Source organism: Homalodisca vitripennis, chromosome X (assembly GCF_021130785.1).
Source record: "Homalodisca vitripennis isolate AUS2020 chromosome X, UT_GWSS_2.1, whole genome shotgun sequence".
Lineage (NCBI taxonomy): Eukaryota > Metazoa > Arthropoda > Insecta > Hemiptera > Cicadellidae > Homalodisca > Homalodisca vitripennis.
This window is the reverse complement of record NC_060215.1, coordinates 65000972-65024590: the sequence shown is the minus strand read 5'-3', so window position 1 is coordinate 65024590 and position 23619 is coordinate 65000972. Positions and strand designations below refer to the sequence as shown.

The following is a 23619-nucleotide window of genomic DNA, read 5'->3' as shown; positions in this document are numbered from 1 at the left end:
TACACCTCTGAGAAGACAAATAAAAATTCATGATCCTAGGATTGACCCTTGAGGTACTCCAGTATGTGTAGATTTCATTGTAGAGCTATGTTTGCTTTGGATATGCTTTTGAAATATATATTATTTAGTTAAGGTGTTTGCAAAAATTGCTAAATGGTAAGTACAACCAGTTTAAAACCACATTTCTTACTCCCAAGTTATACAGCCGCTGAAATAACAAATCATGAAATATATGTAAAGTAAAGTAAAGTAAAAAGTAAAGAATGTCTTATTTTACCAGACGAAGTTAGGGCTAAGAATCCCTCTCTAACACTTAACCTGGGGACCAACGGCTTAAAGATGACTTCCGAACCACCACCAATGGCCGGGCAGGCGGGCTGCTTGCAAGGACAGGATCGCTCAGCGGTCACCTATCCAAGCAGCAGCCATGCTTGACGTTGCTTGATCTGGTTATCTTGCGATAACCGCTGTACCCGCTACACTACGCCATTGGCTTAGTGTAGCGATATGTTGAATAACTAGGATAATATGTCAAATATTTTAAAAAGATCTAGAAATGTCCCAACTGCCTTTTCTAAGATCTCTATTGCATCTATCACTGCCTCAATAAAGTCTTTGGTTACTGTTACAGTCGATTTGCCCTTACAATAAAGCGTAAAAAGGAATCAAGTATCTGATTATCTCAAGATAATCAAGTAATTGTTCAAATGTGGTGCGCTGAGATATTTTAGAAAAATCTAGAAGCAAGTAAAGGAAAGGAAAATTGATATAACATTTTTGCTGTTTTGTTTTTATTGAATTGGTATTGGATATTTTTTATTTTTCAGGAAATGTGTTTGAGATGATTAGAGAATTGATTACATGTGAAAAGAGGGTTCATCAAAAGATCTTAGCTCTTTTAACTACAGCTATTGGCACATCATCATACCATAGACATACTTACTTTTTAAACCAGAAATAATGTTATCAAGATTGTTACATTCTATGGTCTTTAATACAAATATTATTATTATGGTTTTCCTCAGTATGACTATTTGTGTTTGATGTTTCAGATCTATTACTTTTTTTATATTCAACAAAAAGTTTGCATATTTGATCTCGATTAACACAAAGCTGCCCCTTATACCCTTTTAAAAAGGCCTTATGAGGTTTTTTGTAGTACCTAGTTATTTATTAATATACCTCAAGGTAGGTAAACGTATCACTTTCACCTTATATATGTTATTGGTGTTGTCGGCAAAAATGGTAAAACTACAATTAGGTGAAAACTAAAGGATTGATAATGTAGATAGTATAATGAAATATAAACCCAATGCTTATGCATACGTATTGTTGTTTGAGATATAATATTGACACGTATCATAATTTAGTAACAGAAAATGTTACTCATGTTCAACTTTATAAAATTGTGCGTCTATAGAGACTGAAATTTACCACATTCAGCTGAATAGTTTGAACTTTGTATCATTGGCTGACACTAATTTACCTTTTATTTACATGTCTGATATATGACTGGTTGTGCGTGTATCAAGTTAAAAATATGACTTGTGAAACTTTTATCATTTTGTTATCTTTAACCCTTTTAATACCTCTCCATTCTGATCTCTGCCAAACTAAGTCTGGCTAATGATCAATTTTTCTCTTAGGAGAAATTCCTCTATAAATTTCATGAAAAACTAGAACTATAAAAGGATATGATTTACTTGATTTTACTTAGTCTATTTAGGGGATTCATTATTGATGGGCTCAAATTATATATATTAACTTATACTTAACCTAATTATCAAAGAAAAGATTTTAATTTCTGTAATTCTTTATATGCACATTTGTCATTACCAAAGCAATGCTTTTACAATGTCACAGCAATTCCTTAAAAGATAAATCTACCTAAAATGCATTTATTGTGTGGTATTTTTCAACACTGACCATTTTGATTCCAAAGGTAATCACTAGAGATAGGCCAAATGATTAGTGTGAATAAGACAGAGATTGGGCAAAAGGCAGCTTATTGTAGTGGCGTGAATAATGAGAGTGACCATGGTGATCAACCACCCCCAAAGGCTGTTTATAATCCGAAAAAAATTATAATTGCTCTAGAGTAGACATTAAAACTTGTAAAGTATTGTAATTGTTGTATATAGTATGGTTCAGCATAAGAAAAATATTAACTTTCACGTAATTTTAAAAAGCAAAAGGTCACACTAACCTACTGCAAGTCACAAGTGAAACTAGTGTCACACGCTTGCTTATGCTTTTAGCAACAAATACACATACCACCAGGTGAAGGAGGACAATGCTTAGGGTGGGAGTAGGGGAACTGGCAAGAGAGATGGAGGAGAGGCAGTAAATATCCATGACTAGTTTACTTAGAGTAAGAATACTTTGTTTTTTATTTGCCAAACATGGAATGGGAGTAACAACCAAGGGCTTCGTTCATTGGTGAGGCGTAAATTCACAAACTGGATGAAAGCCCCACAAATGTTTAAGTATAGTACTGAGATAGACTATCATATTACTGGCATTACTAATTTCAAAAATCTGTAAAAGACCTTGGATAATAGATCTTTAGGGGATATTAATTAAGTTAATACACAGTGAAGTGATATTAGAAGTATACATATCTTAAAACCTGTAATTAAAGCAGCCATATTATGTAGGCGAAAAGAGCTTGCCTTGGGAGGTTACAAAGATTTTGGAAGTACTGGAACAAGTTTTGTATATACTGAGAAACATGAAGGGAATTTCAGACCTCTTTTGAGATATAGGAGCCAAAGAGATCAAGAGTTAAACGAAAAGTTGGATGAAAATAGAAAATCAAATATCTATGGTCTTTGTTAAAAATTGAAATAATTTCTTCTTTAAAGAATGTTACAGAGTAAACTGGATGAGGAAGTTAATAATGCAAATTGTTATTGGCAGATGAAACCAGTGATATTTCAACTATCCAACATTTGTTTTGTTTGTTCACACTACGTTGCTGCGGAAAATTGAAACCTTACTATAAAGGAGAAACTTTTACATTGTTGTGACTAATGAGCTAACAGGAAAAGCCTATGCAATAAAAATACTAGCTGTTCTAGAATATTATGGATTAACATGAACGATTTTGAATGATTTAAAAGAACAAGGCTCCAAGGATGGGGCACCAGCTATGTCTGGTCAATATAACGTTTGTAAACAAATTTGTGCAAGAAAACCAACCATTAGATATCTATGTACACTGTGCTGCTCATTTCTTTAATGTAAAAGTAATGAGAGCATGTGAAGTCAAAGAAATATGTAATTGTCTTGTCACTACTGTGAAATGCTACACATGTTTAAATATCCCCAAAAGTCAGACTATTTTTAATGATGTAATTGAGAAGAAAACAGGACTTTTCTGGACATTTGCCTTCACTCAGTGATACGAAACATCAGTAATACTATGTGTCAAGATCTGCAATCTGATCTCTTCATCAGGTGGATAACAAACAACATAACACAACCGAACAAATATCTAAACTCTAGGTTAAAATAAACAAATCTTACACGTGATGGTCAGGAACCACAACTCTGGATTTCAAAACAGTGTTACTTTTTTTTGTATTACTGAACAATGGCAAATGCCTGGAAAAATACTGTTTCCTTCACAATCTTACCATCGTCAAAAACAAACCATGTTAAAAAATTAAAGTGAAAACTGTTTTTATTTATCATACATTTCAAAAATATCTTCTAAAATTGATTTTTTAATAAGAAAATAATTTAACTTTAAGTTTTCAAATCAATATTATAAAACTAATCTGTTACAGACATGATCAAGTGAACTGGCCATGGTGTCAGTCTGTTGGGAAATTTATATCACTGTTGAAAATATTATTGATGACTTTGGAAGGAAAATTTATAAGATTTTGTCATATATTCTTCAGACTACAGTATGAACTCACTAAATATGGTGTATTACTGGTACTGCATTAAGAAGTTATATATTTAAATTCAACATAATCTGTAGTTACATCAATTTCATGACTCACAAATATTAAAAAGTACAACAAAAAACTAAGGCTATAAAGGCACTACAATCAGATTTTAAGACTATACATTTTCAAAATTTTCCAGGGAATATCCCTGGATTAGATGATGATTAACTGGAGGAAACCCCAGTGGATATATCAAATCCAAATCCTATTTACGCTACTGATTCCATTGTATCTGTATGATAAACGGGAGAGACTGCTCACACTCAGAGTCAGTCATAGGAGTGGTATTGAACATTATAAACAAGTCTGATAATACAGTGATTGTTACTTCACCAGGGCCTGTTTGAGTGTTTAGTGAAAAATATTATTAAGAATAATTATTCATTTGGCATTTTTTCTTGGTGAAAATACTTATTGCTTTTGAAAGCCTTCGAGAGAGTTTGAAAGTCTATACAATGGGTTAGATTGATAAATTAAAAATATTTTATGTGAAAGCAAGGAGTATAATCTATAAGTAAGGGAGTTTTAGCAATTTGGGGTTTATTTATTTCAATCAATTTACCAGATATTGGTGGACTGTTCCCTCACAACCTTGTTTACCTGTACAATATTTAAAACCAATAAATTTGAAAGAGCTAGATATTTTATCACTCAAATTATATTTTAAATTGTATACTGAACTTAAAATTTATAACATTTTTAAAGGTACAGTAAAATAGATACGTTTGGCTCAAGTAATTATTTTAACAATTATTCACTACTAACGACGCATAAACGCGTCTTTTGGTGTCCAAGTAAACAAGTAACCAACATCCCTAAATGCACACCTGCTTCCTACGAATGGGAAGCTTAGCTGACTAGTACATTGTCAATCACGATTCACGGTAGTATAGGTTATAGGTAACTTTGTCAACGTCAGTTTTATTTTCTATTTATATGATTGTAAGTTTGGCGAGTTAACACACCTAGAAGAAATATTCTGTATATCGCGTAAATATGTGTTTTGAATATACTACATGTCTCAATTTAGAAATGTAAATACAAAGTGAGTGAAAAAATGTAATTTGTAATATTATAATACTCTACAATAATTGAGTGCTAAATTTGACTAACAGATAGTTGACATGTTACCACATCTTCAGAACATAGCGTCAATATATAATGCTACATAGTAAAGACACATTTAAAAATCCATTTTTTTATTTTTACTTACAAAATGGTAAAACAATTAATAAGGGTTTTTTCTAGAACTCATACAATGGCTTTTTAATGTCTTACCTCAAAAAGCAAAATTTTTCTATTCAACACAGCCTGACTGATAAGAAAAATAGGTCAACAGTGGATGTTTCAACATAAAAATTTGGAAATTAAGGTATTATTTTTTATCCTGAGCTAAAAAATAAGGCCATGGAAAGCAAACTATAATTTTAAAGAAGGAATGTTTTTTTATTTGTTGCTGTCAAAGACAAACATTATAACAAGTTCCATGAGTCAATTCTGACTACAGTAATTTCCTACTCTTGTTCTTGTTAATTCTAATGTTGAAGATGACCTCTCTACTGCAACACTCTTTCTGTGAATCGCCTCTCTGTTATGTGGTATGGTAACATTATTGCAATAACTAATGCTAAGTATTATATTTAATTTTCTAAAACATGGGGAAAAATGTCTTCAACGTGAGAATAATAACACAGAATTACATGGCTCTATGTTTGTTCATTGGTTTGATTTAGAATGTTACATATCCAGAAGTTAATATCTTTAACGTTATGTAATATTTGTAAAACAACAAAAACCTGCACCCTCATAGCATCTAAATACAAAGCTCAATAAGAATGGAAGCCTAAATTATTCTGGCAGGTAAGAGGTATCATTAGTGAAGAAAGGGTGTCATCCATAATTTAAAGGCATAGATGCTTACCAAGAAACAAGTGATTAAGAGTGAGATTGTACTGTACTCCTCTTTTCATAACAATTCTATATGCAATATTGGTAATATGTCATTGTCAGTAGTTAACCATTGAATATTTATACAGCAATTAATTATAAATATATATTATAATTCCAACAGCTCCTTTTAACATCCACACACACATATTTACACTATATACAATTATCCCAAACAACATACAATGCCACAATATTATGCTTTACTGATTAGTGTTCTGGTATGGCAGTGCTTCCTCCAGAATGGTTACCTTTCATCATGTGAATGATTCCATTTAAAGTGAATCAGAAATCACAAGGCTTCTATGAGTTACTCACAGAACCTCTAGATATTGGTTCAAACCTTCAGTAAGTCAGTATTATTTCTAATTTTCTGAATAAACTATTTAGTTTTCAGTTTTATCATTCTCTTGCCACCAGTGAAAAACCGATTCAGAATCTGTATCAGAATAAAGTAGAATGGGGGCTGCATTCTACTTTAGTTGAGATGTTGTAATATAAACGTCACTGAAAAAACTAAATTTCTCTACCAAGTACTAGTATTATTTATAAACAAGTTTATATGTAATCAACAATACCAAGTTTTTACTGTTCTTATTTTACATTTTATACTGAGTAAAGTAACTGGAAACTTTGAAGGTCTGAGAAACTTTCAAAAACAAAAACTGTGAATCTTCTTCACAACAATTTGAAATTTTTAAGTCCAATAATATGTTTTTAGACAATTAATTCCAAGTTTATACGAGGTAATCAAAAATCAACAATTATACTACTTGGCATTAATTTAACTACTTTGAGATATTTGTGTTGGTTAGATTTTAATTGGAATTAAATGTGCATTTTTGGGTACATAGTTTTTAAAATTACAGTCAGCCAATGGCAATACAGAAGTGAATGAATTACTAAAAGTAGTCACATGTCATAATTTTGCACTTATTGGAATTTCAGAATGCAGTACCAATACCAGATTACCAAAATATCTGTTTTTAACAAACTCTAGCTACAAATAAAATTAATAGAATAAAATCTGTCAAACACACCATCACACAAACAAAACCCCCTCCCCAACAACAATCCCTTCCTAAAAGATACCAGCCCTTGTACACAATCACTGTTTATCTGTGTAGTGCTTTGCCTGGTGACACAAACTGCATACAATGATGTGCCACCACAGTTATATACATGTAGTTCTACAATAGTGGTTCTAAAGTGCCATCCGTTTGTCTGATTGGAAAGCCAAGAATAAAACTTACTTTGAATTCTACAAAAAGGTCTAATCTGCAATTAATTTAGTGCCAGAGTAATATTAGTGATATTCCAAATAAATGTTTTTGTAATAGCAGAATTGTACAGTTTTAAATAATGTAATTCATTGTAATTTATTATTAAGTTCTTAAAATCTTAACTTTTCAGTTGTTTAACAACAATGTAAAAATCTTTGTAGAACACTCAAAGTTTAAATTAATAGCATCGCTACCAAACACTACCCAAATTTTGTCTACAGCAATTTATTCTTTCAACTATCACAAAAGATGAAGCAGTGAAAATGTTTGACCACGTGCTACAATTTTGTCCACATAATGAGAGCTCACAATAACAAGTATCAAAACAAACGGTGTATAATCAATTTATAGGCTCCACCAATAACAATATGAAACCAGTGTTACAATATTCCTAATGATTTATACAATAATTAACACCATGAATTTCAATTGGGAATGATTAAAAGTACCAACAAAATTAATAATAACAACTTGAATTTAACCTAATACCTAGTTAACATCAATCATATAGGGAACTGGAGGGAACTAGAATTCTGGGTTGGAGATAACAAACTAGGTGGGGAAGAACAGGGCTACCAACAGAAACAAAAAGGACTCCCAACATACTATTAGTTGATAGAAAATGTAGACTTTTGTACCTGTTCAGTGAAGGCAAATATAGTGAGCATGTGCAATTGTAATGTTTTGTGATCAGTTGTATGTAGGTTGACTATCTTTGTGAGTACCAGCATGGCAATGTCTAACATGCTGCGTCTCAGTTCTCTAATGTTGTTGATGTTAGTTGTAGTGAATAATGATAGATGAACAATCCAGATTAAATATGGCAAATTGTGAAGGTGGTTCTTCATCAGATCCTGTTGTAAAACCTTCAAATGCTCATGGTTTAGAATCAGAATAAAAGTTGTGCTATTTGTGTTGATTAAACCATTACAATTATGAATTTATGTATAAACTGGATAATAGACGTGTACTTAATTTTATGTTAGCACATTGTGCAATAGTGTTGAGATTAATGTGCAAGAAGTATAGTGCTTCTTGTTCATTACACCACCGATACATGAGAATTTAGATTATATTGTACACTTTTTGTTAGAAAAAGAAAAACTGTTTGCTTACGTACAAAAACAAGCAGTATTGTTGAGAATTACTGAATTGATTTTTTGTTCGTGAAATGTTTATTGACCAAATGATAACCTAGTTCTTAAAATATTGGTGGTCCACTGACAGTGATGCAAGTTGATGAGGCCAAATTTTTGAAACAAGACAACAGGGAATGATGTATTGAAGGACAATGGGTGTTTGGTCATTGTTTAGTTTATGTATAACCATTGGGAGGACGTTTCTTGTGTTATTGGAATTGAGGTACACTGAAACTATGCTGGCATATATGACACCTCCCACTATCAAACTACCCTCACCAAGCCCTCCAGGCTGTAATTCATCTTTAATTACAACATATAATGTCTCATGACAGCTCTCAACACACCTTTCACTCAAGTTTATTCTGATCTCCTCACCAACCTGACCAGGCTAGTAGTGGCAGCTGACCTTAGTTGTCACTCACTACCAAGCACTGGGTGGTCATAGAAGTATCCAGTCAGACAGGATCCCAGCTGAAAGAATCCAGAAAACAACCTACGCCATCAACCTAGGAATGTAGGAATGTTCTAAAATAATTGGTAGAGAAAGAACAGATGCCCTGACAAAAAAGACTATGAAAGAAAATTGGTAGGAATAGAGCTGGGCTGTGGAATGCCCTTCTTGTACAGCAGAGAGAAAATGTTTGTCCTTCTTGTACAGAAATAGTTTGTTTAGAATGCTCTTTATTATCTTTTTAAATCTGAGCAATGGTACATTCTTAATACCTGCAGGTAGCGTATGTTACTGAACTGAACTTCATGGCACTTAAAGCTATTTTGTGTATTAATATATATATATATATATATATATATATATATATATATACGTTTATCATTTGTTAGATTAAACCTATTCCTTGTACAGTGATATTGTATAGGTACATATTAAGTTTATGTTTAAAAAAAAAATACTGTGTTTATATTATCAGGAATTTTTCACAGTTTAATGTGAAAGCTTTAAAGTTTTTGGAGGCCCAACAAAAATGTAATTTTAACATGATTCATTTAACTTATTAAGAGTATATGATGACTTACAACCTAGGGTAAATTATCATATATAACTCCGTTTGATATAAAGATTATATTCTTAATGTATTATATTTTTATAAAATTTATATACTTTAATGTAATGCACCTAAAAACCAGCATATGATCACTTTAAAATGAGTTATGTAGGTAATAAGTACAGTCTTTCGGTTTAGGAGTTAGACGACAGATAGCCAAGCAGCATTGAAAGCGTTGGATTCTTGTGAGTTTAACTCCAAATTTGTCTGGTAATGTTATCAAGTCATTTCTTCCCTTGCCAGAATCAACAATGTGACTCTGTTGGATTCCTGGTCATGAGGGGATCTCTGGGAATGAAAGAGCTGATGTCCTAGCTAACTTGGACTCAGTATCCAATATGATGGGACCTCAACCGTTCTGTAACATTTCTAGGTGTGAATCCTTTGGGGCTGTCTGAATGGGTTTACACTGAACATGAGAGAAGGTGGAGGCTGCATCCGGGTTTCAGAATAAGGAGACAGGGTTCTACAGTCATCTTCCCCTAGGATCAGACGCCACCACTCACTTAGTAAATCAGTGTCTTCTCGTGTTATAGGTCTGATTCCGGGACATGGTTATTTGAGGAAGCATTTTCACAGAGTCTGTATCCTTCGGGAGGATCCGCTCTGTAGAATGTATGATGAGCAGGAGGAAACTGCTGAGCACCTGCTATTTAACTGCCCTGCAACAGCAAGGGAGCGGTATGCCATCTTTGGTAGTTTGGACAAGGGTGGTGAATTTCACTAGGAGGACCTTGATCTGTTGTTTTCTGCGGTTTGTAGAACAGCTGAAACCGTAGACTAGTCAGCCTCATGGTGTGCTTCTGGAGTGAGCAAAAGACACTTGAGGCTTAAGTGCATGACAATAGGATACACCATAAAAGAAGAAGAATATGCACATAATTAGTGCAAGCAAAAATATTTTTCCATACCTTTGCTTTAAACTATAAGCCTTATTTGGAGTTTGTGTGTGAGTCCAAATACTAAATAATACTAAATTTTCTTTAGTTATTTCATTTAAAAAGTAAGGTAATTTTTGTATTATGTTATGCTAATTAATGGTTTAGACAATGGTATTACTATATGTTCTTTTTAATTGTTCATAACATTAACAATTTATATTTCTGATTGTAAATTTTGTAATAAAATTATAGTAATAGTTATGATTTACACATAAGTTGGACATGTGTAGGTGTCTTCTGTAAGTGTATTTTGTTTGTTGTTATAGGGGTACTGAATACTTTTGAATTGTTGATTGAATTTAATCAAGTACAAAGTATTGTAATTAATTTTTCATACAGTAAAATAGATTTTACTTACCATCACAAATTCTGTAAAATATATTAACCTGAATTATATTTTATTGTGTATTTTACTTAAACCACCATTAAACTTATTTTCTTACTATTTAATATTTTATGTAATTCAGTGATATAATTATGTTATTTGGTTTATGCTGCCAACATTAATTTACAAAAGAATATTTGTTTTTGTTACACTATTAGTATAATTTAGTTTAGAGATGAATTAGAACTTATAAAATTATATATATATATAAATATATAATAACGTATTATATATATATATATATATATATATATATATATTATAGTATATTATTGAAAATGGAGTCTTATGAAACAATGTTTTTGGTATTTAATTTAAGTAAGTCATGTCTGAATAATATGGCTACAACAACATTTTTATGATGAAACTAATTTTTATATATGTAATTTTTTATTATGTTTTTGTTGTACTGTAATGTACTCAAACTTTTGCCCGTAACATTAATTTTGAAGTTGACAGCTCTATTTGAATTGTTAAGAATGGTTGAATAAAGGAATATATAGTATTAGCACAATACAGAATTATTCTGATAAGTTTACAGAATTCTGCAAACATTTGTGATTCATAACTTTGTTACAGCTGTTAGGATACTTTAGTATGATTTGTAAAAGAACTGTTGTGATAAAGTTTTATGATACAAAAATGTTTAATTAGTACAGTAAGGAAATTCTAACTAGGCTCACGCAGAGCAATAGAAAGAGAAGACAGTTGATAGCAAATGAGAACCATGCCAGTTCCCTCACTTGTGTAACTACCCCCTCTCCATCCTATTGCCTTGCTACTGTATTTCTATCTCGCTCCCTATGATTATACTTCTGCTCAACTACAGTCTGTTTAAGTTGTCACAGTGGTCTCCTCAGGTACACGACAAGCTCTAATATTTGAGCATGAGACGTTTGAAAAAGCGGATGGAATCTGTCCCATTAGTTCCATGCTTCTTGTAGCTTTGTATTCAATGCACATATCTTTATTCCTTCAGAAAAAAACTTCAGAATAAATATGAAGAATTACTTTTTATATACCCCAAAACACCTTGACCATTCATAGTGACAACCAAATGTTAATTATATAAAATGGCTTCCATACTGAAGTTTATTCTTGACATTATTAATACAATTAACTAATTTTGATTTTGAAGACCAAGAAATGTAAGTAAGCAATCACCAAACTTTTAAAGAAATCATTATTAACTTAAAATATTAGGTTAGTAATGTTTTTAAAAACAACTTCTCATAAAGCGCTACTGCGCTAGAACCTGAAACAATGAAACGCCAAGAATGTGAGAGAACATTTTTTTAGTTTTTTTTTGTGATTTAAGTATTGCAGTCAAAGTTTTGAACTATTATCACTAATTAGACATACAAAAAATAGCACCTTTTATAATATATAACTTTAGGGTAAAATGAGCGACTGCCAATTTCTCTGCGGAGAAATCGAACATGATGACATACTTCAGATATTAAAAGAATTCTACAACATGGGCTTGGATTAAAACATTTTGCTGATTCATGTCTGATTGTGGTTGAAGTCAACTGTCACATGATTACTAAAAGGTACTGTACTATGCAATACTTTCTTAATACTCATGAAACTTGACTCCTAGTTAACAAAAAGACTTCACGTTACAGCTATCACATTATTCCTTAGAGTCTTAAATGCTTGGATATATTGAAGTTTAAAAGTGCATACTTTAAATGACAAGTATAATACTAATGCCAATAAAGTTTGAGTCCCATAAATCTAGTTAAGCAGCATATTGCGTATGGCCACTATAAGATAAACATTGAAAACAGGTAGGACGTATTTTATGAAAAGTATCATAATGTAAAATATAATTTTTATATCCAACACAAAATTTAAACCCAGAATTTGTCTATGCTAGTCACACACATTTAAATACTGTGACCACCTGGTTATAAAAATAAATTCATAGAAAATCCAACTGCGTTGTGACTATTCAAAATAGAGACTGAAATAACATCACACTAGATCAAAAAGATACTTAGAAATCAGTACACAGGATTGACAATGAAACAGTAATCACCATAGTTGCTTGAATGAAAGAACAGATTGTTTATCATCAACCTTGTCTGTTGTAAAATTGTCTATCAAACAGAATTGTCTTGTTACAACATATGCACAAAATATGAGAATAAAAAATGAACAATTTTATTTTATGAAACAATAACAGAATAGGGTTCCGCCAAAACTACCTTGCACATTATCGTGTTATATATACACTATCTATTTCCTTTGCTAGAGAGTAATAACTTGTAATTTTATCATATGGTCGGACTTGTCATATGAGTCTAAAAACTGGAAATTAACAGCTATGACGAATCATCTAATCATGAACCATTATTACACAACAGTTGAACCACAATTTATAACAACTAATCACACATAACGTAGCTATGGTGGGAAGGGTTGATTAAATATGAATGTTGAGTTCAGCTCTAACATTATATGTAGAAAACTTGGTTGCTCCACCGTGATTTGGAATTGTATCTAAAACATTTTAGTGCACTCAATTGGACAGCTGATGAGACAATGAAAAACACCTCATCACATTTATTCGCAGTTAAGGTGTCTCTGATCTCAAAACAATGCAAAGAGTATGTTTCAAGCTTCTTCGTCACTCATTTTTTTTATCTCTTCAGACAGACATTGACTCCAGATCACAGGAGTCAAGTCAGTGACAGCATCAGATTTCAGATGCTGCTCTAAGAGGAAGGTAAAATGAAACTAAACTCAACATTCCTTTTGGCAGTAATCACAGTTTTCCCTCATATGAATAAAACTGGGGAATGAACAAATCCTTATTTTAGTAAGTGAAAGAAAAAAGGTGTAAACAAATATGTACTAAATCAATGAAAAGAGGTCATTGCAAATGGTTCAAGCCATTTTGATGTTTACTTAAATATTACAAAGAATTTACGTGTATTGGTATTACTGAATAATCACTATGACAAGAAACACAAATCAGTTTCATGTATGGTTCAAAACCAAATACAATGATCAACTACATTGCGAAGCAAAACATAATACTCTCCAAACTTGTTACAATAATGTATCTCAAACAATTCAGAGGACAAAAAAAAACATTGTTTTTCAACAGTAACTGTTGCTGTTTTTCCAATGACATACAAATGTAGTCATACATAAAATTAGCCAAGAAAGACCTCATAAACACAAGTTTTCTAACACTTCTCTGGAAATTATATTTATTAGATTTTAATGAACACTGAATCTCTGTAAGGCTTTTTTTGTAGTTAATACTGTTTCAAATACAACAGAATATATTCAATTGTATAATATAATAGGTTTTTCTTGTTTTACAGTTATTTTTATTTATTTGTTATAATGATTTATTGGTATATTGTTTCAATTGATGATATTGGTTTTGTTTTATAAAATATTGATTTTGTTAAAGTAATGTTGTGTTTTTCATAACCTGTTAATTATCATTACAGCCAATAACTGCAATATTATTACCAACTGTTGTTCCCAACCTTTGAAATGAGACATGATTTTTCACTGGTATTCACAAAAATGTCTTTTATAACATTAATATTAATGGTATGGTATAGTATGCCTTTAAAAATACAATATAAAATATAATTTATTTTATTGGAAAGAATGAAAGAGAATACAAACATTGATCCTTTAAAAATCCAAGAATTGCTCTAAACAACAATCTTGGTGGTAGCCGTTAAATTATTATTGATATAAAGACAAACTTTCTTCCGCTTTGTTATGACAACCACACAATAACATACATTCTTAAACTATTTGTTCAAAACTTGTAATCTGAAAAGCAACTAAGCCCTACACTATTTAACAAAATCCTAATACATCGGTCTCAGACCATGGGAAACAAAATTAAAATAAAACATCTTTATACCAGTTTATATTTACTTTACATACTTTTAACTGAACAATATTTAATTCCACTTTTGATTTTAGTAAAATAATATAAAACGCTACAATGCATAAAATCAAAACACTAACAACAAGCTATGTTCAAGACTGCATTCTTCTTACCTTTAGGAAGTGTGCGGAAGTCTATATGGCAGGAGTACCTCTCAATCGATATATTTGCCTTTTCATCAAAATGAGGTGCTCTAATGTTTTTTGCCCTCACTGTTACTCTATATATAGTGTTTGCAGCAAGGCCTGAAATTAATTGAAAGTGGATTAATGCCACAATTGTATTGAATTTTAAGCTAAAAACGATAGAAAACATTATGAATACATAATAATAACTTCATTGATCAATAACTGATAATAATACATTGGATACAGTCAGTTTACGAACTTAACAATATAATAATCTATACCAATTACCCAAGTTTTCATAAAACATTAACAATCCAAATTACTAGTCTTAAAAAAATAATGTTATTGAAAAACATTTTTGCTATGGAAAAAGTACTTTGATCCTGATAAAGAACCATAATATGTAATCAGTAACTGTTGCTGTTTATCCAAGGATATATGAGGATCCTAATCACATAAAATCAGCCAATAAAGATCAAATAAATAAACATATTTTACTATATTTCTGAGAAATTATTTTAAACTGCCCAACCTATCACAATTGATTTAGGTTTAACGGTTATTGTTATTTTTTCAATACGTATTCATGATAGCTTACCAAATGTTTTTATGAATAAGACATACCTGTAATAGTATGTCTATATACTCCAGGTTTGACTGTGCGCAATTCAACATTGTTGACACAAACTGTGTGTTGGTAGTTGCTGTTGCTAGGCAGCCATGAGATAACAGCTGATGTAGCAGTCACTCTACTCGCTTTGACCTGTGAGGGTCCTAGAGGAACATCCTTTCCGATGACCATGGTGCAGGCAGCATCTCTTGATGTTCTCCTGTTTGCTGTCACTGATCTTACACTTATCCTGTGGGGCTGATCAACAAACAAATCAATATTAGTGTTGGAAAGTTTTAAAAGTCAGTTTTTATGATAACCTATTTTCTCTGGGGTTATGAACACAGAAATAAATTGTGTTCATTGAATTTAAGAAAGGTAAAGAGATCGTCATCTGCCAATGTGTTTCTCCACTCTACTTTCTGCTTCAAACTATTACAAAGAATTGTAGTTCAAAATATATGAACTTTCCTTCATTTAGTACATGTTAGAAACAAATAAAGTAATTCACTAGTTGCATTACCTCGAGAGCATAGAAATACAACTTACCGCATCCATATAACACTCACATTAAAACTTGTAATTATCAATCCCAAATTTGGATTTACTAAAACGGAAAAAGCTTTTGCTTGGGTGACATTCTGTGACCTAAGCAGGGCTTTTAACTGTGTGGAAATGGATGATCTCATTATGAAACTATCATATTATAATTTTGAAACCAAATCTATTTAATTTCTTAAATCTTACTTAGTTGGTAGGAAACAAAAAGGATTCATTAATGTCACATGGTCTGGGGAAGCTACAGTGAAATATGCAGTCCCTCAGAGATCTATACTTGGCCCACTGTTGTTCCTAATATCTATTAATGACCTTCCTTTTTCAGTCTCAGCAACAACAATTGCGTATGCTGATAATACAACTTTCTTCAGTGTTGTTAACAACAGTTTAAATGAACCTAATTTAACTACACAATCTATTATTGCAGAAGCCTCAACTTTGTTTAAAAGTAATGGGTTTTTTTAATGAACCAAAAACTCAAAATGTGCTATACAGTTTAAGGCCAACTGATAACAACTATGACCTGCATAGTAACCTATCAAATGCCAAATTCTTTGGAATATTTATGGATAAAAATTTAAATTGAGAATACACACATAAATTACATATCTTCTAAATTATCAGGCATTGTCTTTCTCATTAGGTGTTTCATTAAATTTGTCCATAGTAAGTATGCTAAAACTGCTTATTTTGCCTTTTTTCAGTCCAGCTTTAGATATGGGCTTGTAATGTGGGAAAATCAAAATCAATACTATTCTTATTCTTCAAAAAAAGGTTATAAGAATAATTATGAATTCGCATAGTTCAGAGCATTATAAACTTCTTTTTACAGATTTAAAATTCAAAATGTCATAAATCTGTATTTTTTTATTTACTGAAATATATATTTTTAAATCCAACACTTTTAAAACCCCACAGTGATAATTACTCTTGTAATACAAGGTATAAGAGTTTGGTATTGATTGGTCATAATAAGTTAACCAAAACAAAAATAGTTACTCAGTAGTTTCCTTGAAAGTATACAATCACATGCTATATTATCGGTTAAAAAAAAATTATCAAAAAAGTGTTTTAAGAAAACATTATTTATGGCTTTTGGACAATCCTTTCTGTTCACTGGAAGAATCCTTTTGCATTAAATCTATAACATTCTACATAATTTTAAAATTATACTCTTTTCAATTTACTAGTGCAACTTTCAATACATTTTAATCCATACTACTCACCCAACATATTTTAATTTTCTTTTTTATAGCTAGTATGTTAAAATTCTAATTTGTATGATAACATTAAGATGGACATGGCTGTCACTAGGCCTCATTTTATGACTTTGTCAATAATCTTTGTAATGTTTATGACAGTAACAACGATTTTGATTTGATTTGTGGTTGGTTACTGGCATCCTATAACAGTTCGCCCTTAATGTGCATGTTACACTTAATCGGCAAATTCTCTGAAAAATGGGTTGGCAGAGGAGCAAATGTGCCATATCCGACTAGATCTCTGGACTTAAACTGCATGGACTACTATCTTTGGGGAAGGATCAAAGGCATGGTGTATTCTACAAAGCCCACAACCTAACAAGACATGATGGACAGAATTATAAATGGAGCTCATGATATTAGTTATGATGGAACCTTTCGTGCTGTAATATATAAAATAGAGGGTCAAGCCCAACCTTTATAACTAGAAATAGGAAAGAAGTCCTAGACATAACCCTATCTACAGGACTCAAAAACATAAACATTGTAAGGTGGTACGTCTCCAAGGAGGCCTCATTATCGGACCACTGCCCAATTAGGTTCGACATAGAGGAGATAGGGGAAAGATACGTGACCCATAGGGTTCCTAAATCTACCAACTGGAGAGGATACAGAGAGTCCCTAGTAGAAGAGTTGGAAGAAATAGAACCCTTCCAGAAAAATGAATTTGAATTAGAAAGGTCTGCACAAATAGTAGAGCAAGCTATAATAAAGGCCTACGAGAAAAACTGCCCTCCCAGGCAAAACTGGTTGAAGAAGGATGTGCCGTGGTGGACGGGAGGTTGGAAACATTAAGAAACAAAACGAGGAAATTATTAAAATGTGCAAAAAGGACAGACGATTGGCTCCCTTATCTACAGGCCCAAAATGAATATAAAAAAGAACTTATAATTATTTCTAAAATTCTTCTTTTATTCGTTCTAATAAAAGAAGAACCTGGAGGAATTTTTGTAAAAACATTAACAGTCTTCCCGAGGCATCCAGGCTTCAAAAAACTCTCCAAACGGAGCATACTAATCCTATGGGGACTCTAGTAAAGGACAATGGAGACCTAACAATGAACAGGAAGGAGACCTTAGAACAACTCTTCTTCTGGAGACACACTTCCCGGGGGGTCACCTAACTCAAAATGAGGATACTTATTCTCTATTCAGGGAGGGATCCAGTCGGGAGGTGGCAAAAGCCAGACAGCAGTCTAACAGACTATTCACACATGAAAGAATTAAATGGGCTATAAGATCGTTTAAGCCATTTAAATCTCCTGGGGCGGATGGAGTTTTTCCAGCCCTTCTTCAAGAGGTGCTGGAAATACTATTAAATACTCTTAGCATTCTGTTTAGAAGCAGTTTCGCCTTAGGATACATACCAAAGAACTGGAGGAGAGCACTAGTGGTGTTTTTGCGGAAAAATGACAGGGATCCAACAAAACCCAGTTCGTACAGACCCATAAGCCTAACCTCCTTCATGGTGAAAACTATGGAAAAAATAATAAATAGACACATAAGGGACGTAATATTACTGGAACACCCGCTTAGTCCTACACAACACGCCTACATAGAAGGAAAATGTAGGAAAACCACCACTGCTCTCCACAGTTTAGTGAGAGAGGTGGAGAATACCTTCGAAAAAAAAGGAAGCCCTAGTCAGCGTCTTTATGGACATTGAAAGAGCTTTCGACCGAGTAGCATACCAATCCATGGAGACTGCAATGGAACGTTTTGGAGTTTCCCCAGACGTAGTCAAATGGATAGTAGCCCTCCTAAAAAACAGACAGGTGAAAGCTAAGTATGGGAACGAATCTGCTGCGATCACGGCCCAAAGAGGCTGCCCCCAGCGGGGAGTCTTGTCTCCTCTCCTGTGGGCGATGGTAGTGGATGATCTCCTAAGCAAAGCAGAGAAGAGGGGAATAAGGCTACTATGTTATGCGGATGACCTAGTGCTTATGATTAAAGGGAAAACCATAGGCAAGCTGGAACGCCTAATACAAACAGAACTTAACTTCATAACTAACTGGTGTCATGGGGATGGTCTGCGGATCAACCCATCAAAAACAAATATGATTACCTTTACCAGGAAAAGAAAATTCCAGCTAACAAAACCTGTCCTGGAGGGAATTAGCATTAACCAAACAAAGGAAGTGAAGTATCTGGGTTTAATCCTGGATGAAAAGCTCACTTGAACTTCCATATTAGAAACAGGACATCCAAAGCAATAATGGCCCTTGGGGCCTGTAAGAGACTTTTTGGATTTAAATGGGGACTTAAACCCAAAATGATATATTGGATTTACGAAACCATAATAAAACCAATGGTCACATATGCTGCCTTAGTGTGGTGGCCGAAGGTAGAACAAACAACAGCTGCAAAAATGCTACAGAGTCTTCAAAGGTTAGCTTGCTTAAGCATCACAGGAGCAATGAGCTCCTGCCCAACACTAGCAATGGAAGCGGTCCTGGGGTACACTCCTCTTGGCCAGGAGGTGATGAGAACAGCTGCGATGAGCGCAATGAAGCTTCTAGGAACAAAGGTAATAAATGCTACCTCCTTAGAAGGCCACATGAAGATATTGGAAAAATTTCCTGAGGCTGAAATGCTAACCAAAGTATCTGATACTATGGTTAAGAAATACTCCTTTGAAAAACCATATACGGTCTCTATTGGAAGTAGGGAGAAATGGATTAAAAGGGAGGCCTACCCTACAAAAGGAGTCCTGAAGTTTTTCACTGATGGTTCACTCCTAGACTCTAGGGCAGGATACGGAATACATGGACCTGGAGTCGACATGGTTGTGCCCCTAGGAAGACATGCCACGGTTTTTCAGGTGGAGGTCATGGCAATAGACTCATGTTCCAGAAGACTCACACAGTTGAGGACAAAAGGATTATCATACCTAATACTTTCTGATAGTCAGGGTGCACTGAAGGCACTGGATACCTGTTCGATTGATTCGAAAGCGGTCTGGGAATGCAGGAATGCTCTAGCAGAGCTGGCAACAAACAACAGAGTAACACTCGGTTGGGTACCGGGTCATGAAGGTATTCATGGGAATGAAAAAGCGGACATCCTCGCCAAAAAGGGAGCAGAATCCACATTGGTGGGGCCTGAGCCAGGTTGTGGGATAGCCTTCTCCAACATTAAAGCTCTGGTCAAAGATTGGGAAAAGAGGACAAGACACAAGAATTGGAGTAGAGCCTCAGGTTTAAGAATATCCTAAATGTTTATCTCTCCTTACGCAAAAGGGTGGGCAGCTCTCCTAGATCAGATTAAGGAGGATATAAGACTGATATTAGGAATGTTGACAGGACATGGCCCTCTGAGGAAGCACCTTTTGAAGGTAGGCCTTAGTCAGAGCAGCGAATGTAGACTCCATGGAGAAGAGGAGGAGTCAGCGGAGCACATTTGGTTGGATTGTCCTGCCATCGTAGAGACTAGGAAAAGATACTTGGGAGCATATCTCCTCAGCCCCAAGGACATAAGAGAACAGGAGCCCTTAAATCTGATTGGTTTTTGCAAAAGCCTCGGTCTTTGAGGGCACAAATTAAAGTAAGGGAGGCGCAAAGGTCCTTTTAGGACTAAGTGCGGGGACAAACTGTCCTCTTCCCTCAGGAAGGAAAAAAAAAAAACCTTTCGTGCTGTTGTCAGCTTTGGAACTTGAATTGAACTGTGCATTCAAAATAAAGGCGAACATTTTGAACTCTTGTTACGAAACATAGCTTGTAACCTAGGAATTAAAATGTGTCAATAAATATTTAATAGCATTAGTATACTGAAAATTAAGTTATGCCAGATATGAAATATTTGTTTATAATTAGTAAACTGAAAAATGATTAATATTTTCCCAACAATTATTTTTATTTTAGTAATTAATAAGAAGAATATTTGCATCGTATTAAAATACAGTTTCTTTTAAATAATTTGTAAACTACAAGAGATAGAAATGGTTGCAGTCCAATCAGTGTTCTAATGATTCTTTCTGTATAATTGTAGCACTTGTTTCTCCCCGCACTACCAGACCACATCTAAGATGAATTTTGAGTAATAAGTAGTAGGCAGTGATTGTCTTGGCAATAAATCTGTTTCAATCTTCTTAAAGCGTAGAGCAATTTAGATTCTAGCAGAGTAATTAACAACTGCAGAGTTTAGTTCCTTGCAGAGCTGATTTATTTGTGGTTCCATGATGGATTATGGTCTAAAATTATGCCGAAGTATTTATTTGAGTATTCAGTCCATAGCTCTAGAAGGACTTGGTACTCATTTGGATTTACTGTGTGAGTTAATCGGTTGTTTATTATTCAGGACCAAGCCATTTTAGATCTTTAGATGTTTCGCCATATTGGAGCTTATGAAATAGTTTATTTCTCGTCCTTTTTGTTTTTGTTACCAATAACTAGTGCTGTATCATTACCAAACATCATAGTCTCACAAATCTTTTTTAGGTATCTTGGAAAAAGATATTATTCAGACAAACAAAACAAACAATAATAAAAATTCTGAATAGCTTCTTGATGATGTTGATTTGTAGAAGATCTACAAGTTTCTATTCCTGTCACTGACGTGCTTAGTGATTTAATATCGAATCATATGAAGAACCTATGTTATGGGAGAGCTTTCCAGCAGTGGACAGGAAGCAGGAAAATGTTTTGAAAAAACAAATTTATACATACAACAATACATTTAAAATGTTTATTGTCTCGGTAAATTTATTAGAATTATAAGTAAATGTAACAAAAAATTAATGTACCAGCTTGTTATGAGTATTTATTAAATAATAAGGAGTTAAGAATTGTTTTACGATAGATTTTCTTTCTTCATAGGCGGTTTTATATCCTGCTTGCTTATAAGAGGGAGTGCCCAGATTATAAACAAAACACCCTTACCACAACAATAACAAAAAATCCGAAGTTGTATTTATATATTTAGAATTGGATGATATATATATATATATATATATATATATATATATATATATATATATATATATATATATATATATATATACAGGGTGTCAATTAAGTCTGGAACCTCTTTTTTAATTTTTGAACCATAATAGAAAGAAATACCAAAGTTCACACGTGCCCAATTACCGACCAGATAATCCCTTTAGGGGACGGTCCACAAGGAGTCAGACAAAATTCTTAAATAGCAGCATAGGTCAAGTTTGGTATCAAATTAAAGATATTACTTAGCAGAGTACAATGCCCCAAACCGGACTTAAAAAGGTGGATTCATTCAGTAGTTATAGCTATTTGAATATTAAAACAATTGAACAATGTAAATTATTAAGTATTACAAGTAAACACCAATTTTTAAGTACCTGTGATCAAAGTAAGTGTTCAAAATGTTCCCCTCCCATCATCTGACAATGTATTAATCGAAGCCAGGAATCAATAATTATTACCAATACCACAACTACTGTTAGAATGTGAAAGTGGCAGATTGAGTCATACACAGCATCCACAGAAACTTAACGTTTGGGCAGGTATTATAGGAAATCAAATTATGGGCCCATTATTTATCAATGATAATTTAAATGATGACTCGTATCTAGCAATGCTCCAAAATGAGATAATTCCTGCACTACATTCCTGCTGCTCTTGGTCGACAATTTCAAATAATTTATTTCCAACAAGATGGTGCGCCACCACACTTTGCTCTCCTTGTAAGAGAATACTTGGATACAATATTCCTTCAGATGGGTTGGAAGACGTGGTGCAGTAGAGTGGCCTGCTCGTTCCCCTGATTTTTTTTCTCCGCTGGATTTTTTTCTTTGGGGATACCTCAAAGATAAAATTTATCGTACTAATCCTCGAGATTTGGCGCACCTAAGAAATCTCATAGTCCAAGAAGCTCAAGATATTCCTCGTGACTACCTTCAAAATGCAGTGGATGGCTTTTACAACCGCAAGGGACATTGCCAGACGATGGTAGGGGAACATTTTGAACACTTACTTTGATCACAGGTACTTAAAAATTGGTGTTTACTTGTAATACTTAGTAATTTACATTGTTCAATCGTTTTAAAATTCAAATAGCTATAACTACTGAATGAATCCACCTTTTTAAGTCCGGTTTGTGGCATTGTACTCTGCTAAGTAAGACCTTTAATTTGATACCAAACTTGACCTATGCTGCTATTTAAGAATTTTGGCTAACTCCTTGTGGACCGTCCCCCAAAGGGATTATCTGGTCGGTAATTGGGCAGATATGTGCGTTACTATCACCAGTAAGCACGTGTGAACTTTGGTATTTTTTTATATTGTGGTTTAAAAATTAAAAAAGAGGTTCCAGACTTAATTGACACCCTGTATATATATATATATATATATATAAACCACAGAACATTACACCATATATATATATATATTGTGGTTTATAAATTATTTAGAAATTTAGTTTGTGTGTTTGATGAATGA

General features: G+C 33.2%; 1 protein-coding gene across 8 annotated transcripts in view; it reads right to left on the bottom strand.

The window, feature by feature from the left end:
- LOC124369091 (RIMS-binding protein 2) overlaps nt 1-23619 on the bottom strand; it is a 351075-nt gene that overhangs the window by 107770 nt on the left and 219686 nt on the right. For all 8 annotated transcript variants that reach the window (XM_046826818.1, XM_046826820.1, XM_046826819.1 and 5 more), the window contains 2 exons: nt 15402-15645; nt 14763-14894 (listed from right to left, as the gene is read on the bottom strand). In XM_046826818.1, coding sequence (XP_046682774.1) covers nt 14763-14894; nt 15402-15645 — 376 coding nt within the window. The remainder of the gene's footprint in view (nt 1-14762; nt 14895-15401; nt 15646-23619) is intronic.